General features: G+C 43.4%; 1 protein-coding gene across 1 annotated transcript; it reads left to right on the top strand.

Moving 5' to 3' along the window:
• The first annotated feature begins 17010 nt into the window (after window positions 1-17010).
• Window positions 17011-19838, top strand: LOC136004768 (cytochrome b-c1 complex subunit Rieske, mitochondrial). The gene is made up of 2 exons (XM_065661604.1): window positions 17011-17279; window positions 19063-19838. The coding sequence occupies exons 1-2, from the start codon at window positions 17069-17071 to the stop codon at window positions 19671-19673; spliced, it is 822 nt and encodes a 273-aa protein (XP_065517676.1). The 5' UTR covers window positions 17011-17068; the 3' UTR covers window positions 19674-19838.
• The last annotated feature ends 248 nt before the right edge of the window (window positions 19839-20086 follow it).

Below are 20086 nucleotides of genomic sequence, written 5' to 3'. Positions count from 1 at the left end.
CTAACTATTCTGTGATTCTATGATTCTATGTCACCCACTCATATTGGAGCAAGGCTTTGATTTACATTGCAAAGTAAAATCTACAGACTGACCAAATCCGTTTCAACAAATAAAAAAGCAAACAAGACAGGATTAAACAACAATGGAACAGTCGCAAATCAAACGGTCTCTCCACCTCAGTGGAATACAAACAGCTGTTTCTTGGGGGTTTAAAAACACAGTATGATTTAAATCTCCTTAACAATTTTTAACATAATGATTTTATAGCACTTTAAAACATTGCCTGCAAATGAATCTGACAAGCAATGAAGAAAAAATGTTCCCAATACCATTTCAAATTGTATTTGTTGTGCCACACAAACAAACTTAGAATTTCACTTTTAAAGTAGAGCTACGTTATCGTCTGTAAAAGAGTATCAGAGAAGAGCAATCTTTCAGGCTTATATCCCACTCTGACTGAGGCTCACATTTCTTTCACCTATATTCCCTTGTCCGGTGTTTAGCTGTTACTTATTTTTCCAGTGAGAACACTACCACAATAGCAAAAGCCCCCTTTTTATCAGCCATACTAACCAAAGTGTGTTAAAAATCAACCACACAGAACCCTATCCCTCCAATGCTCATACAGTCGCATGTTTAGGATTCAACCTTGCAAATTATCATCAGATAAGGATTTAGAAAAAGACTAGTAATTGATGTTGTTGATAAGAACTTCCTTAAAGCATTACATAAGACAGAAAAATAAAAACAAACATCTGTAAAGGTTTCTCTTATGGTACAAACTTTCCAATAGTCAGAGTTAAAACGAAACCCGAGGCAAACAAGCACTGTCAAGTTACCCCCCGTGGCTGTGACCAGACCTCCTGTACTGCCCTGGGAGGTCACTGGTGCTTGCCTTTCTTGGGACATTTTTCTGACTGTCTCCCACTCTGTAGTCTTTAAATCCACCTTAGTGGGTCTTGGTACGTAACACTTAGAGAAATTCGGTAATTTATCACTTAAATAAAAACAGAATTTTTATCACCTAAAACAACAGTTCATTGCATCAGCAGTGTGCTAAAGACAGTAAACCTTACAGAAAGAGGGAGGATAATGCTTATTGCAGTACCTCTGAATTACAGAGGACGTACTGCATTAAAACCCACTGCTGGGTGGCATTTAGGAAATGCTAAGGAGACAAATTGAAAGAGATAAAAGCCAATATCCTGGTATGAAGCTTAATTCAGAATTCCTGTAGATGCCAACAGACAATTCTCTATCAGTGTGGCAGGCTTGGGGCCAAAGGCAGACCTATTGAGGATACTTTGAAGATTACAGCAGATTTTGAGATTCCAAAATTAAAACACTTTACACTGGTGACTACCACAAAAAGTTTGGTTACATTATTAAGCAAAACACCTAGAGGCTGCAGTAAATAAAAACCACATTTCAGTAGCTGACAGACCTCTCTTACACTGTGTACTAGTGCTATGTCTGTATCTGTGCATGTATTTTGCTTTTTTTCTTTCACATACAATTGTAGTTCCTATTCATCAGGAGCTTTGAAAATCTCTGGGAGTCTTAGAAAGTGTAAGTTATTGTTATTAACTGCTTTGTCCCATCAGGATTGAGACTGAAGGGTAACAACATCTTTCCACATGCCACGTTCTACAACAGAAGTGTGTAGTTCTCTATTTCAGTAATTGCTTTGTTAGGGATGTTGAAGAACAGTTGTACTGAATACACACCTCTTTATAGTATGTCAGTTAAAGCCCCTAAATACAATAACATTAAGCTCCAGCAACATTCTTGCACTTCTTAGTAAACATTTGTGGATGGATTTTGGAGGCTGTTCCTCTTTGTAGTAAAGAGTCAAGACTACACATGCTGTCACTGTTCACAAGAAATCAGATCTGAACAGCTAATGTTCCTTTAGGTGACAGCATGAGCTCCGTTTTAGAGCTTTGAAGAAAAAGCAACAGATCTTGAATCAGTTTATGCAATCATTTTGACACCACTGAAATCTATAGTACACTGATGAGATAATTCACTTGTTCTATTCAGAATCCCAAAGCCTGGTGTAGCTCTTATATGATTTCATACGCTTTCCATCATCACCTTCCACCTTCAGCAAAATCATTTACTGCCTTTCACTCTAAAGGTTTACTAATTCGATCAAGGGCAAAAGATAGGTAGTATGTTCCACCAGTTACTGAAGTTTATAAAGTACTAGGGGATCTACTTGGATGAGAATCATCACAGAAATGCAAGACCAAAACCACTCTCTAAAGCCACAGAGATGTAATTCTCATTTAGAATTTTGAAGGGATGGCTGAGCAAGCAGCCAAAACTGAAGAGCCGCATTATGAGACACAGCTGCAAAGACTTTTAACCTAAGATGAGGTTAGGCTTTTAAGGCTTAAGACGAAAGTACTGTGAAATGCACCTGAGGTGAGTAGTTGGAAGGATGCACAAACGCAACGGATGTGCTAATCACAAGAATTTACAAATGGGGGAGTGGAAGGTTCCAGCACAGAAAAAAAAAATATTTTGAAAAGATATTTAAACACTGAAACTCTATCAATGTAATAAGCTAGGAACTGCAATAGAAGTGACAAAATTAGAGAGCTTTAAAGAGCACTGCCTAATCCAATGACGAATGAAAGAGTAACCTGCAGGCCAGCCTGAGCAGACTTATCAGATGTGTGACTGTGTGTTCAGAATGGTTCTGAACTACTAGTCACAGGCAGATTTAATAACAACATATCCACATGTATAACGGCATTCACTTGTCAATAAAGCACTTACATCCAAAAGGAGCAAAAGAATTTAAACGCAGTTTCCTGCACCTCAAGCTGACTCCACTGGTTTAGGTGGGGGTTTTGGCACGTAAATTGGGTGAAGTAACAAGTGTTATTACAGTGCCATCTAGCGCGAATGAACCGGCCGAACGCCACTGGCAGAAGGGGGAAATCTCTGCAGCCCACACCTCCGCCACTGCCTCTCCACCGGGTCCATGGTAGCCAGAGAGGCCATCCTGCTTCCCGCAGGGAGGTAGGGCATCTCGGACGGCAATCAGAAAAACATCTCCATTCTCGTTTTGGGGGGAGCTGTCGCTCTGAGTATCAGCGCCGTGCATTTAGCATTTCTAAGTATCTGGATTGTGTGCTGGGCCACTTTCCTCCATCATAGCCACTCCTCCCTCAGTTATTGAACTGAGAAGAGCTTTGTGCTGACAAACAGAAAATGCTCTGAACATGAGAAAATACAACTGATTCTGAGCAAGAAAAGGCAATGATCAGCTTAAGGGGTAATAGTCTGTGAAATGCTGACAATTCCCAATATCTACAGAACAGTTCTTGGCCTCTGGCCAACTTTGCACCTGCAACTGCTCACAGATACAGGAAGCCCATTTCTCTCATATACCTTAAAGGTATTGTCAGGGTGGTCAATGCATCAGGTAACAAGCTGAGAAGAAAAGTAAGAGGAGTGGTTAACTGTGAGTGTTGCAAAGTTTTGGAGGAGGAGATGCAACTTCCAGCTGCCCACAATGCTACAAAGAAAGCCTGGTTAGTTACTGTGCATGCAGGTGACCTTGGAGCATCTCAATCAGATCCACAAGGAAAAACCATGAAGGAAGAGCCACTCCAAAATGCTGGCTTTGTTACAGAATTTTCTATGCCATCTTTTGTGAAGACAGATTTGGGTCCAAACTGAGAATTGTCTGTTGATAGCTTTGCCATGACAAATACTCATTAAACCCACAGCAGTTTCCATGTGAACCCTGGAGACAAAAATGAAGTTGTAAGGCGCAGCTGCCATTCCAGCTTCAGAACAGTTTTGTTCATTTAGCTTCCTTCAGAATTATATAGTCTTGTATAAATTCTGTAGGAATACAGAAAAGCATAAAACTTCCTTTAAAAATTGTGAGAGCAGCTTTGTGACACATGGCTGTCCTTGGTATTTCACGGGGAAGAGCACTCAAAATGCTAGTCTTGAGCAAGTAGATGAGGTGCAATTCCACTAAGAGCGCAGCAGAAACACTTTCTTCTAGCAGCACTCTATGAACAAGCTTCACTTTCTCGCTACACCCACAGCTGCTTACTTTTTGACGTTAGAGCACTCCAGCCTGCTAAAGGCAATGTATCAGGCTTGTTTTACACAAAATGAGGAAATTCCTCTTGAAATCACAAACAACATATCAGGAGCAGTAAACATGTCTTCTCTCATGCCCACACACAAACAAACATCATACACGTCCACTTTATTTTGTAAGAGAAGTAACTGATACAATTACTACCTGCCTAATAACCACGACACATGCAGATGCATTTTTTGTATTGCTTTACTTCCTCAAGGTCTCCCAGGGAATGATGATTCATAAAAATAATGCATGGGCCCCACACAGTTTCATTGGATGTTCTCAGTGATCAAAAGTCAAAACAAAGAGAGGAGACATGTTTGTTTGGATCCCTCTGACCCTGAGTGGGCCAGAGAATGGTTTGTCTGCTCAAACTACACTTGAAAAGATCCTTCCTGGAGGCAGGCAGGAACTCCAGCATTGTTGTTCTTCCCCAGCTCCTTCCACTTGGATATTCTGCATACACAGGCCCCAAATATCTCCCAAACCCTTTGCTTTGCCATTTATGGCTTCCTAGAGTCATATTAAAAATAGCTTTAATTAAAATACAAACCAACTGAATAATTGCAGGCTTTTTAATTTTATAGTATCAGTTTGTAATTGTAATGGGCATGTTGAAACAGAGAAGTCTCTCTATGAATTAATGGAGATGCATATTTAGAAGGACTTTAAACTGCCCATGATCAGCAATCTCATACATAAAAATAAGTGAAAGAGAACAACTTTTTTTGTTAGCGATACAAACCTCCAATAAAAATGATGAATTGTATGTCCTCCTGGCTGCAGCTCTCAAAACGCCCTGTCGCTCCACTGATTATCCTTAAGCAGAACTCTTGTGGACTTACTTATGTTGTAGAGGCCCTTCCATCTACATGTATCCATAACGCTGAAAAAAAGTTATTTTTACAAAAGGGTTGAATAGAAAATAAAAAGGAAAATGCCCAGTTAATATAGTTTGTCCCCTCCAATCTGTAACATGTCATCTTAAAAGAAGTAATACCTACATTTCAGGGATGTTTGTTTACCAAAAGCAGATGCTTATTTTCCCTTCTGCATGTTCTTCATCATTCAGTGTGTGTTTCACAAAAGACACAGTGAAAAGCCTGTTGTAGTGGAAGTGCTGGAACACAGTTTAACTGCAAAGATCTAATGAGTAGATCTAATCACACTTGGACTGCCCCTCTGATAAGCAGAGTAAACCCAAGTATCATTAAGGAAACTGCTAAGTTTTTCCAAACACGTAGGAAATCCTCTGTGACAGCTGTTGAAAATAAAGAATACAGGGTTTATGTTTTTTTGTTATTTAAATGATGGCAGATAAAATAATCAATAGGGATTTGGACACATATTACAAGAGTAGTATTTGCTGGCAGAGAGCATTTCCTAAAGGGGGGAACTCACTCCCATGCCAACTCTGTTACCAGTCTTTTAAAGCAGCAATAGGAGGAAGCAGAACTACAGTGTCACTGCTGCAGTCATGCCACATTTATCATTGTCAAAACCACTAGCTATTACTCTTCAAATAGCATGTACCACATTAAACTGAACTGTAAAGAGGAACACCACCTTTTCCTTCCACTTTATGCATGAAAATTAGATGTAAGTACAGAGTGGTAAATGCAGGAATGAATGCAAATCTTGTCTCTTTCAGGAAGATGATTCTGAGCACTGGAAAAGGAACAGAGACTAAAAAACCCCCCAAAACCACATCCCCTTCCCCCCCTAAACCAAGTATGTTTTTCAACATATTCCAGAGCTACCAAGGCAGGAGTAAAGCTTCAGTCATGGCCCACTGCTCTCCTCACAGTGTCTCTTGGTGTACAAACGATTCAGACAGATTCTGGGTTTGGTGGTCTCTGCTTTCCATGGCAAAGCCATTTCTCCAGCTGCAAACACCAGCCGGTAATAGCAGTTTGACGCAGCTGGAACTCCCGCCTGGACCTCCTCGGCACTGGAGTTGCACTGTCAGAATGATTCATTTTTTTTCCTAATTTTAACTTAATCCTCAGTACATGACAAGAACCTGTAAATGGTAATGATTATGAAGCAGGAAGTACCCAGTAACTCTGTTCCAGTCCTGAGATCACAAGCTTACTCCACACCCTGAAGATTCTAACAGCTTTCCCTTAGCATTTATGCCAAACTGTTAGGAAAGCATTTTCTGTTTCTGAAAGGCGCATCTCCTGCCTGACCTGGGCAAACAGAGTGGCAGGGCAGTGTGGCGCTGGATTTGGGAACACGCACTTACACGCTGTACCTCCTCTCCATGAGGCTCCTCCCACACCAACTAAGCGTATTCCAAGGCGATGTCACTACCAACAGCCTTGCTCCTACCCACATCCTAAACCCTTCTTTTTGGATTTGCAGCCCTTTAATAATGTCAGCACCCCGCACTGTACCCCCAAGGTTTTACAGAAATGGCTGTTTGCTCTCATTGATGACTACATAGAGTAAGACTCCAATTCTGCAAACACTTGTGCACCCAGCTGAGCTGTCCAGCTGAGTTCATTGAGCAGCGTAAGGACTGAGACAGAACACAAAGTGCATTGACTGGGTACTGCCATACAACCATACTTGCTTGGCATTGCTTTACTTACGGTGGCTGAACTTAACTGGACTTTTGTCCACAGGAACATCCACACCTCTTATACCAATTACTCTGAGCAAAGCTATTCCATGCAGTGTCTGCTAAATTGATCCCTTCACAACCACTGATTTTGTGACCCTTGCAAAAAGTATCTCAGTCCCCCAATCACTTTTATTTGGCAAGCAATTTATAATACATAAAGGAAATATATATACTCCCTCAAATTTACCTCCCTTCACTTGCATACCATTTCCAGTCGGGGGTTTTTTGTTAAAAATCGTCCTCTTCCCAAAAGCAGTATGTGTTTGAAAAACATAAATTGACTCTGGTTCCGTTTTTTACCAGAGGGATGTATGTTACAAAATAAAAATGCAAGCAATTGTTCCTCCTACTTGCTATTCATTGCTCAAATACTGAAAATCTCTTTATGAATAACAAGAATTGATGTTTTGCCAGCAGCAACAATATTTACAGATTGTATGTTATATTAAAGAGGAAATTGAAAGTAAAGATGTGATTCCACTAAAAGAGACACTAAAATATGCAGACTATCTCACCCTGCAAAGCCTGCTCACCTTTTGTCAAGATGTTTTGCTTAGTATTCATAAAGCTTTTGTATTTTATGTTGACTATTTAAATCAGTTATTATCTATCAAAGTGGGCTTCTGCAAATGTTTGTGATATCAGAAAGAAATAAACAGCAAATTATTATAAAGAACAACAAAAACATAGGATTTTTCATAAGCTAGAGAAACTTTCCCCCATTCACCTAAGGATGTTTCTTGTGGGAAATAGAGAAACCTCACAGAGAGTGAAGTACAGAACTAAACCAGCCAGTCTGATTCACTGCAGGCTTTGGTGTACCCAAGGAACTATGACAGGCTCAATCAGCATAGCAGCTTGTGCCAAATGCTGTCATTAAAAGTGACACAGAGCTGATCAGAGTGCAGACTGCCAAGATCCCACCAACACCAGTGAGCACAAGAGGAAACCTCATCTGAATAGATCTATCCTCTTGATTTTCAACCTGGTGGAACTATGGTGCTTAATTCCCTCCCAGTCATCTGTTAAAAATAGGTTCATTTTCCTTTAAGGAACTCCTGAACTGATGAAAGAACAACGCATTCAGCACATAGCTCTTTCTTGGAGATTAAGAAATATACTTCTAACCCAAGTATTTTACACCTCCACAGCCACTGAAAGTACAAACAAAACTTGCAACTCATAAAATCCAAATAATATTTCCTTTTCTCCAGATACAGAAATGTACCAAAATGTACCAAAGCGTACCACAAAAAGTAAAGCCAAACCTAGCAAGAACCTAGTTTGTTTTACATCTGGTTTTAGATGCAGCTCGACCAAGTGAACAGGGGAGAGAATTCCAGAGTCAGACACCCGGGAGCACTGTATCAGTCAAGAGTGTCAGAAGAAACCAAGCCCCTTCCCAAAGGAAGAGAGGAATCAGTTCAGGACATTGCTGAGAAGCCTTCACAGACTCACAAGAGAGAAAAATAAGTATAAACCAGGCCCTTGTAAGCACATACTTTGAAATTATGGCCTGCTGACAGACCACTTAACAGAACGTACACAGCAGATGTTAATAAAATATACCTCTGGACAACCAACTCTCCCACCCCAAAATACCTCAGCCTCATAGCAGAGTGCAGTGAGTAAAAGAAATTCATTAGGAACAAAAAATCCCAAACCTCAAACTAACCAACCAAACCCAAACCAAACAAAAAACTCCCACAAACTAGAAAAAAACCAAGAAAGCAGGACACCTAGAGAAAGAGGGAAGGTGTAGTCATTATTCACCACGCTGTATTTAATCCAAAAGACTGCTGAAAATTGAAAATTAAAATAAAAATCCTAATGATGATGAATGCGTGCAGTAGGTGCCATGCACAAGTGGAGAGGTGATGCCTTTAACAGGTTTTTCCGTTATGGTTAGATTCAAAGCAGGCAATTACACAAACAAAAAGAAGGAAAACTCTGGAGCAAAACATTTCTGTCTCAAGGGAATGAAAATGAAGATGGAATTAATCATATGGCTCTGGAGAAATTAGAGTTAAACAGTACTAGTGACAAAAGATAAAAACAGTAACTGAAGTGTATTTCAACTGTCATATACACCCATTAATATTCTTTTCTCTCAAATTTTACATTTCTCATTTCTTTCCTCAATGAAATAGGGAAATGGCTTATGAGGAGGGATGGAAGACAAAGGGAGCAAATCAAATGGAATTGTAACAAGTAGGTAAATGCAAGCCATGCTTCAGGCCAAGAGTGGATTGCAAGCTTCCTGAGTAGATCCATATTACTACATAACTGAGGTACTGTGTTATGATTATGGATAGGTTTGCTAAGGAGCATATTCCCAAAGCCAAGCAGAGTATGCATAGATACCCAGAAAGTATCACCAGAAATTGTCCAGTATGCCCATAATAACAAACCTGCCATGCTGCAAATGCAAAAATTTACATTTTTTACTGAAAATAAACCTTTTTTTTTCCTGTTGGTTTTTTTTTAGTATGCCTCAAAAATTCATGTTTTCAGCAAGCAACTTCAAAAGTGGTGTTCGCAGACTCATGCATCCCATGGTCATACTTGATAAATCGGACTGATGCCCAAGACCTTTTCAGCTGAGAAAACATCATTCTGCTGCACAGCAAAACACTGCACAAGGCAAATGGTAGGATACATGCAGCCAGTGCAAGAAACAGGAGAGCAACAGTAGAAAAATCATGCTACTTTTTTATAATACATCAGAAATGGAGAGTCAAACTGCCCTGAACTGGAGGAATAATTACATCATCCAGAGCTGCACATGCACACCCCCCTTCATATGAAATGGTTGACAACAATACTCCAGAAAAAATGCCATTCTGTTCCTGTCAGCATTTCTAATAATGCTGTTATGGAATTCTACCTTTGCCCTTTTCAGTCTCTCAAGCAAGGTGTTCTGTCTCAAAATCAACAGGCGTCTGACCATACTTTGTCTTGCCATCAGCCCTGCTGGCTGGACTTGTGCATCATTAGCATTCCTTCCACACACCAGTCTGGCCCTTGTCCACAGCCTGTCTTCAAACCCTGCCCTCATTACTCCTCCGATACCTCATCCACACAGATACATGACTGACCCTATCACCTCCTCCAACCACTGCTCAACAAGTTACACTACTAAGTGGGACAGTTTGTGTCATGCCACCTCCCTTCCACGTGCTGCTCGCTGACCCTCACATTCCAATAAGATGCTTACCCACAGAAATGGTACAATTGCCTTTCTCAAAGCTTACCTGGCATCCCCAGTGACAGTGACATGTATCTGGAAGAATCAGGACTTTCAGTACAGCCTGCATAAAAATTGGACATTGTCCAAGAACAGTTCTTGCATCAGAGAACACAAGAACTAGGAAAAATGAGGAACAAGATCCCTAATTTAGGAATGTGTTTCTGTTTTATCAAACCCACTATCTACTTTACAAATATATTACTCCCCTCCTACCAAGCTGCTGACCGATATGTTCTGTTTCTTTTCACTGAAACTTAGTATCACGCTGTGTTTTCATGTTGAGATAAAAATTGGAAAATACGTATTCAGGTTTATTCTGTCATCTTGACAATCTCTTTTTGCCTTGCAGTATTTTAATCCACTTTCCATCCTTTCAACATTAACAACTTCTGACAAACTTTTCTTCACCCATGAAGATAACATCTTCATAAGTGACCTCACACTATGTCTGAGGCTTGGAACATGAATTTATTTCCTTTTATCACTTGGTACTAAAAAGAAAGAAAATGAACCATTATTAAAAAAAGGCTTTCCTCCCCTCCTTTTTAGTTCTCCTAAGGAATAACAGTTTCTTTTCCTTTTATCTTCTCTTTCTGAACTACAGGTACAATCTGATGCCTTTAAGCACAATATTTCAGCCCAAATGTATTCCTTAAATCAACAAAAAACGATTATATTACTACCAGCAGGAAGAATAAATGAAATAAAATGTATAATAATAGCACTCTTGGACCTTTTTCTCTGTGCAAAACCACTAATCATAGAGTCACAGACTGGTCTGTGTTGGAACGGACCTTAAAGCTCATCGAGTTCCACAGGCAGGAACCCCTGCCACAGGCAGGAACACCTTCCATGAGACCAAGCCCCATCCAACCTGGCCTTGAGCACTGCCAGGGATGCGGAAGCCACAGCTTCTCTGGGCACCCTGTGCCAGTGCCTCAGCACCCTCACAGGGAAGAAATTCTTCCAATTTTTTTTCATACTAAAATTGAAGATTTTTTGAATGGCAGCATTCCAACAGAAAAGAAATAATTTATTTTCCCACAGAGAAAAGGCAAGGATTCTCATTAACATTTTAAGGAATTGTATGGCTTACAAAAAATAGTGGTCTTCCAGGACTAAGGACTGAATTTCTTTCTTTATTCAAAGAATGAAACAAACTCAATTGTGGGAAAAGAGATCAGTGCTGTTTCACACATACGTTTCTGCTATCAGTGTGGTATTTTTAGGAATGAGGAGTTTGTACACATCCTGGTTTCTGCTCAAAACACGAGTAAGGATTTGCATTTCTGGTAACAGAGCTATCCAGAAGAAACAAGGCTGAGCACACACACTTAAATGAGACACTCAATATTCAGTAACACTGTCTCCAGCAATAATTCTAGCTAAAACTGGGATTTGCATCTGTTCCTATTGTTGAGTGGTTAAGATCACCCCCACATCCTTGCTTACAGAACTTGAACTATGTGTTATCAACCTTTCCCAGTTGACCCACAACCAAAAAAAAAGCATCTTGATCCAGAATAAAGGTCAAACTGCACTAGAAATTATATACATATTGTGGAAATTAGCTCTTTAACATTGCTGTTTCCATAGCATCAACAATCTAAACTGTGTGACAGCCATGTATCCAACAGGAATTCATTATTTTAGGAAGCAACGGAGCTGCATTAGTGCCATGAATAGTATGCACTCACAAGGTCTAGATCAGGTAGTAGTCCCAAGGGATAACCCACTGTGCTCTCTCTGCCTCCAAATTATCTAAAGGGAAAGGGGTTTATGCATCCCCCAGAATTCATTTTTCCTTTGGAAAATAAGGATAGATAGAGAATACAGAACAAAAGCAAGAAAAGCTTTCAGACTTGCTTTCCTTTGCTTCTTTCTGCTTGAAGTCTACCCAATTACCTCACCTAGCCCCTGCCTCTAAGCACCTCCTGGTTTTTCACGTGCTAGCAAGGCATATTCCAGATGAGGCACAGAGGGAAAGCAAGCTGCCCAAGCTGCCTTCAGGCCCACAGGGTTCTCAGACTCCAGCCTACAGCCGACAGGCCATCCCCTGGCTTTGCAATAGCCAAGAACCCAGAGTGGTTCTCAGATGCTCACCTGAAGTTTCATTTCAGCACAGCTGATGTTGTCAACAAGAGAGCCCCCCTTCTGCTGACAAACTCAGTCGATGGCGCTATCCAGAGTCCAATGATAGCACATCCGTGGACAGCCCAGAGACCTGGGCTGGGTCCCAGTGCACAGCATTCCCCACCCTGCGGCCACACAGGGCCTGGGACAGCCAAGAAATCAGGAAATACATCCTGGCCAAAACGAGATCAGTGGCAAACGCCTCTTCGCTGGCACACCCCATTACCCCCCTCCTGCAGGCCTGCCTTCTGAGCACAAACACACCCAGGCAGGGATAAGTTATGGTGGTGGTGACAGGATTTCAAACACCCGTAGAAGCCTCTACTGATGTCAGATGATGTCACATATATTTTTTTTATTCTTTTTTCCCCCTAGGATTTGAAACAGACAAAAAAGAAAAATTATTCCCTCTCATTTTTTAATGAGAATTGCCCACCTGCAGCAGGTGGAAGGCCGCTGCCTGCAGGAGCTTTTCTGTTGGCTAAAAGCTCAGTTTATATAATTAGCATGGTAATTAGTGAGCTCTTTGCTATTAAAAGGAACTCATTACTGCTAAATTTTGCTGATTGATCAATACTCATGAAGCAATTTAAAAAATGTGAAAAGCATTTTGTGAGCCACTTCAAATAAAATCTTCAGTGTGACTATTGAGAAAACATATCTGACGGTTGTCTCTGACTAAACTCAACCTGCAATTCTCCAGCGGTTCAAGCAAATCTATGTCGAATTGGAAAAGTCATATATTGTTCCCTGCTCCTTGTCAGATTTCCTTCACAAGGGATGGAGCCTGGTGGGTCAAGTGAATATTCACCTCAGATTCGATGCTTTCAGAGGTGATCTAGCAATAGGAAAAAGCAACACAAGTGGTTGTAGAGCCACTGGATTCCCCTGGATGACTCCAGACTTGCAGATGCTGCTCCCTTTCCCGAGGGCTCCTGGGAGGCTTGCCATGTCCATGAAGTCCTTTTAGTCATAGAATCATAAAATAGGGTTGGAAAGGACCTTAAGATCATCTAGTTCCAACCCCCTGCCATGGGCAGGGACACCTAGTCACATGGATAGACAGCCTTATGAGAAGCAGTTTGAAAAGAGCATCACCTTTACCCAAAAGAAATTATTAGCATGGTCTGAAACTCTTATGGAATGAGTTACTGCCAAACTTTGTACTCTTTGCATGTTTTCTCATGCTTCAAAAAGAACTGATAAATTATCCAACAATTTCTAATACTGAAATGCAGGAGGAGAAAGAAGAACAAGGCAGAGATGACAAGAGGGTGGACATATGTCAGCGGTTCAAAGAATTTCCCTTATTCAGGGAAATCTCAAGTGAATTTCTGCCTCCACTGAAGTCAACATAAAACTCAGTGAGCTCAACAGTGCCAGTATATCAGCCTTGACCTAAGCGCTTCTAATTAACAGCCTGTTCCTTTCTCCCTGCCCAGCTCAGGTGTCACTTCACATCCAAGCAAGCTGTGGCTCTGAGGCTGACCCCATTCTTTCAGGCACTAAAACAACAAATAAATAAAATGATTTGCCCATGACAGACCAAACTGGTATTTATGGGCTCTACAACAGCACCTAATTATTTTACAAATGGAAAGGACATCACCAGTCACTGTGGGTACTTGTTTTGACAGGGATCATAACTAACTGTGGCTAGCCAAATTCACCCACTATCAAAGTGAAGCTGACTTCAGTGAGAGCTGGGTAAGGCCCTAAAATCATGCAGCATGGTCACACCTTGCCATAGTAGGAAGGGAATATGGATCTCGGTTCAGACACTGAGGACGACCAAGGTAGGTCACTGTCCTGGAGGGCTCAGGGACAACTGTATCGCTGTCCAGGTACTGCTGTGTAAATGGAATGGGCACTTCATGTGGACAAGTCACTTCCATGACTTACTCTGCTGATCTCCATTCTCCACAGCCACACTCTTCTGCTGGCAGTCACACCACCACGTGCCGTTTCACAGCAAGTGCTGTAAGGGAATGAATTTCAATATTTAAAAGTCTATTTCCCTACTCTATTCCTTCCTCTTTCCATATTTTGGAGAAGAGAGGATTATGCTAGTTGAGCCTTTGCTCTTGTTTTTTCAGTGCATTAAGTATTTTTAAACTATTTTTCCCTCCAGAAAAATGAGTGCTTCTAACATTCATTTTGCTTTAAGAAATTTATTCTCACTTTCAAGCAGCGGAAACAACTCTTACTGAGTATTATTTTTATCCTTCTTGGAGACGGATGATTTATTTTTAATTGCTTCTTTAGGTCAGGATGCTACTTACCAGTCTGCCTACACTTACCGTGTTCATTAATTTAAGCTTTTTTAAAAAGTAGTATGTCAAATCAAGTTTTTTCTTCTGGAAAGCGAAGTCATGACAGATAGAGATCAATTATTAATCAGCATTGACTGAAAGTACAAAAAAAAACCAAGAAGCATCTAAGACTCAAGAGCTCTTGAGTGAATCACTTTATACCAGATGATACTTTTCCAGCAGAAACTCTCCTAGGAACGTAAGAACAAGAAGATGGAGGTCTAAGTCCTCAGAGCTACTTTATTTGTAGTTACAGACCAAAAAAAAAAAATTAAAAAAATTAAAAAATCAACAAACCAAAACACTTAAGATTAAAAAAAAAAAAAAAACCAAAAAAACAAAAACAAAACACCAAAAAGAAACCAAGAGAAAGAAAAAGAACAAGAACAGTCTCCAAGGTTATACAGAGACACACATGAAAATGAGACCACAGCCAGCTCCTCCAAATATTAAACTCCTGCTAATCATAATCCAGCTCTCCATTCCCTCAAGGTCAACCATAGACTTGTAGAGTCATAGAATGGTTTGGGTTGGAAAGGACCTTAAGATTATCTAGTTCGAACCCCATGCAATGGCGATCAATTAATATAGTGATAGAAGTATAGGATCCTAAGCCCAGCAGAATGAATTGCACGATCTACAGAATTCAGCAAACACAAGTAAATATCCCCTTTGTTATTCCCTACAATTTAACAGATATGAAAAATGCACATGTAAAAACACTGGGAAAACCTCACTGCTTCTCAATCCTCTGTGTTTATTCCAGATCACAGGGGACAGCTCACAACCACCCATAAACCCATTTGTAGCCAGTGTGTTGAAAAATAATCCAGTCCAGAACTGCCTTGAAAATGTGATCCTGTGTCCTTGTGTCCCTACCATTTGATGTAGAGCATAAAACAACCTTCTAACTCTAATAACACTACTTCTGTCTTTTTATCAGGTATTTGGGAAAGCACATTTGAACATAATACTATAGCTAACACACTGCCACTGAGCTTCCTGCAGGGAATTCTCAGTATACACACAACACACAGATACACACAGAAAAAAGAACTACCATGAACATAAAGCCAGTGCCAGACCTCCTTGCTCTAGCCAGTACAACTAGTATTTAATGCTAGTAATTCGTATCTCAGCAAGACACACACAGTTATCACCGACAAATATGCAGGCTTCAGTAACACTGGATAAAATTATATTCATGCATTTACATAAACACTGCAAGCTTCACCCTTCACTTCTCTTCACAGATAACCCCACACTAACAGCATTCAACTGATTTATAACCCTGGCTGGAGAAACGCAAAAACGCTTCAGCAATTTTCCATCTCCTCTGAATGAGCTTTTGTTCATAATCTACACTTCTATTCCCAGCAATATCCTCTGCTGGATTCATAGCGAGGTCCTGCGGTTAACAGAGATCAGTGCGCTTGCTCTCGATGCACTGCTCAGTTCACTTGTTTAACTGACAAGCATTCCTCAGAAACCTGTGACAGAGGAGGCCACCCCCTGACCTGTCCTGCCCACCGCGTGCTCAGAGCTGAGCTTGGCACACTGAGCGCAGTACTGCAGACTCAGTGACACAGGAGGTACCTTCTGCTTGCATGGGCATGTGGTGGCATCATGTAATACAAATACCATTTCGCACATCTCCTGAAAACCGGACATGTCCTTCATCCCACGGAGCCACAGAGCAGACACATTGCACTGCCACCTTTTGCTCAACCGTCACCTCTGCATCTCCTGGTTCTCCTGTTGCTCCCTACATGTGTGTGATTTCTGCTAAAAACATCCAGTACGAATCTTGGATGACCTTGGACATTTTACTACCGGGTTTCACCCTAATTTGTAACGCTCTGACGTTTTTCCACATCACACTCTGACTTCTTCCTAAGCAGAAAACACTTCCCATGTTTTCCCCGCAGGTTTCACCCGTGTCCGCCTACTTCACGCCCCACGTTGACCCGCGGGCACCCCCACTGCACCACCTCGCCACGCCGCAGCTCGTCCCTGCCACCAGCTCCGGCGGGACGCCAGCTCCGCGTGCGCCGCCACCTGCTCCGTGCCGGCTGACGGCAAGGCCCGGCGCCGGGCCGCGAGGGACGGCCAAGGGGCGGCTGACGGCCACCGACACGCCGGGACGAGCCCGAGCCCTTGCCACCGCTCCCCCGTGCCCGCACGCCGCGCTCCGCAGCGGCGCACGTGCCTGTGCGCGCACACGTGCCTGTACGCACGTGCACGCAAGCAGCGGGAGGCACGCTTCCGCCCCGCGCCAGCCAGCCCGCCCAGCCCCGCGGCAGTTCCCGTCCCTGCCTGCCCCGCCGCCCCCCTCAGCCTCGTAACGCCGCCGCCCGGCTGAACAGCACCCCCACCACAGCGCTGCGCACGGGCACGCGCACGGGCACGCGCACGGGCACGCGCACGGGCACGCGCACGCGCACGGGCACGGGCACGGGCACGCGCACGCCCCGATGCGTCCCGGCCGCGTCACGTGCACGAGCAGCGGCCCCGTCCCTGCGCCGTGACGTCTGACGCTGTCACCGACGGCGTGACGTCCGCGCGTGCGCGTAGCGTAGTGCTGGCGGAAGGTCGCAGCGGTGACCGGCCGTGCAGCTGGCGCCATGTTGTCCGTGGCTGCTCGCGCCGGGCCCTTCGCGCCGTTCCTGTCCGCCGCGGCGCACGCCGTGCCCGGCCCGAGGAAGCCGCTGGCGGCGGCCGTGGCGCTTCGGGCCGAGAAGGTGCCGCTGGACCTGCAGCGGCCGCTGCTGTGCCGGGAGTCCCTGGGTGGACGGTCTGCGCGGGGGGGGCTCGTTGCCGGCGCCAGCCTCAACGGTGCGGGGCCGGGGGAGCCGCTCGGGGCGGGCGGGGACCGGGCGCGGCCGCAGCCTGGCGCTGGCCGGGGCCTTCGGCGGCACCGCGCGGCCGCGAGCGGTCTGCGCCCGGCTGGGGAGCGCCTGCGGGGCGGGCCCGGGGGGGGAGCGGGGCCGTGAGTTAGTGCCGGGGGGGGGGGGGGCAGCCTTTGTCCGAGCTGACACCGCGGTGGTAACGCGGGCACGGCGGCCTCGTTCCGCGCCGGCTCTCGTGTGGGTGTTCATTGTGCGCTTCGCTGGGGGCGTTCCGCGTGATCGGGACGCCCGGGCAGAGGCGCCCCGCGAGAGCGCACGGGGCTGTGCCGGGGCGCAGGACAGCTCGGGCCGTGCGCCCGCTGCCGCGAGCTGTCACTTCTCGCTGCTGGACCTCCTCCCGGCGCTGCGGCGGCGGTCAGGGGAGCCCCAGCCAGGGGAAGGTGCGGGGTCCTTGCAGCAGCGGTTCCCTTGGTGTGTGTGCGAAGGGCTGGGACCTCACCCGGCCCTGTCCGCAGGGCCGAGAATTCTGCTGATCCATCACTAACACAGCTGGCATTCAGCCTTATTCTCGGCGTTTATTAACACCGAGCGCACTCTTAACAGAACATAAGGAACTTTCAGAAGTTAATAATGTTTTGCTTGTTACAAAATATAAAACGTTTTTAGTCTTGATACTGAAATCGGTTATTATGGTTTACTCTCAGGATTCTGAGTTTCAGTTTAATTTCTCTGCAGTTGAAATCCTCCAGTAAATCCTACAAGTAACTCTGTGCTGAGTTACTTGTAAATAAATGTAAATATTTCCCCTATTGCATATAAATCCCTGAGAGTACTTAAAATATTAAGTACTTTGAGGGAATGGTTTTCATTAACCTTTGATAGCTTTGTACCAACTGCTAGAAGACAATAAAAACTAACTAGTTCTTTTCAAACAACAGATGTTGCACATTAGTGTCCTGAATTCAGCTGGACAACCAGATAACTCATTCCGTCTTTGGCTCACAGATTTTCCTTGGCGGAAGCAGCTCACTTTTGCTGTAGAAGCTAAGGGAAGACTGCATTGTTTAGCCCTCACACCTTGTTAGTTTAGAACCCAGCTTTGACACTTTAAAACTTTGGGAGTTGGATAGTTATTAGCTTTATTCTTACATCCTTGTATGAAGTGAGCCTGGCAAGTAGAGGTCTGCAGGCTTACAAACTGTTTACTGGAGCAGTTATTTCTGACACAGTTTAATATAAATGAGGATGTCTCATGCTGTGTTTTTGATTTTAAAATGCTCAGCTTTGTGCTTTAGATGATTTATGGCATAGAAGTTTCTGGAGTCAAAAGCACCAACATGTTAAGCTACAGATGCACAAACTTCACTAAAGCAAATTTCTTCATAGCAGTTTTTTTCCAGGGAAACATCTGAACAGAAAACAGGTCTGTCTTGTCTGGACATGGTATCCTACAAGAGTTTTTCCTTGAAATCTTCGGAAAAAGTGGTTCCCTTTTAACCCAGAACTTCTCTCAGATTTGTCTGTGTCCTTATCAGGCTCTGTGTAATTTCAAATAGGTAAAACAGTTTCACAAATCACCTATTCATCTACCAGAAGAACCTTCTGGAAACCATTTTCCTACAACTTCATTAGCAGAATCATACCCAGACTTTATAATAGCTTCTACCCCTCTACCCCTTTCACAAAAGAAATTTAAAAGCTATAACTCAAAATACATTGTTGTATTTTTTACCTAAAAGTTTTCTAATTCCATATTCCTTCTCTTGCAGCACCCGCCACTGTTCGTTGCATCCATAATGATGTTGCAGTACCTGACTTCTCTGCCTATCGTCGCCAAGATGTGCTAGATCCCACCACATCTTCGCAAAACAGCAGTGAATCTAGGAAAGGGTTTTCTTACCTGCTGACCGCAACAACGTGTGTAGCAACTGCCTATGCTGCTAAGAATGTTGTCACCCAGTTTATTTCCAGCCTGAGTGCTTCTGCGGATGTGCTAGCGCTGTCAAAGATTGAGATCAAGTTATCTGACATTCCAGAAGGCAAGAACATGGCTTTCAAGTGGAGAGGGAAGCCACTTTTTGTGCGTCACAGAACCCAGGCAGAGATTGATCAGGAAGCTCAAGTTGATCTGGCTACCTTGAGGGATCCGCAGCATGACTTAGACAGAGTTAAGAAGCCAGAATGGGTCATACTCGTGGGTGTCTGCACCCATCTTGGTTGTGTGCCCATTGCCAACTCTGGGGATTTTGGCGGGTATTACTGCCCTTGCCATGGGTCCCACTATGATGCCTCTGGCAGAATCAGGAAAGGCCCTGCTCCCTACAACCTCGAGGTTCCCACTTACCAGTTCCTGGGTGAGGACGTGGTGGTTGTGGGCTGAGTAACAATATGCTCACTCACCTTCACGTTCCCATGAATGTTCACTCAGAAGGGTTAATTGAAACTGTGGAGTTCTGTGAAACTATACTAGCTGTCTAGGTTCTTAACCAGACATTGTTTGAGTACTTCTGTGTTCAATTTTAAATAAAAACTTGGAGTGAGCGCATGTTCCTGACTTACACTAACGTGTGATTATTTGTGTGTGGACTGGTGTGTCGAGTCAAGGAGGTACTGCAGCAGAACAGAGTATGTTTATAGAGCCCTCCTGAAGGGCAGCTGATTCAGGACAGACTGAACTACAAAGCCGTTGCTTCCTATTTTCATTATTTGTACTTTCTGTTGTTTTTACTGCATTATGGGAAGGAACATCTAAAAAAGATCTTGCTATGAACTTCTAACAGTTGGAGTAAGTTT

The sequence above is a fragment of the Lathamus discolor genome, chromosome Z (genome assembly GCF_037157495.1).
Source record: "Lathamus discolor isolate bLatDis1 chromosome Z, bLatDis1.hap1, whole genome shotgun sequence".
In the NCBI taxonomy this organism is placed as follows: Eukaryota; Metazoa; Chordata; class Aves; order Psittaciformes; family Psittacidae; genus Lathamus; species Lathamus discolor.
Note: the sequence above shows the minus strand (reverse complement) of the source record. Positions and strands in the feature narration are given on the sequence as shown.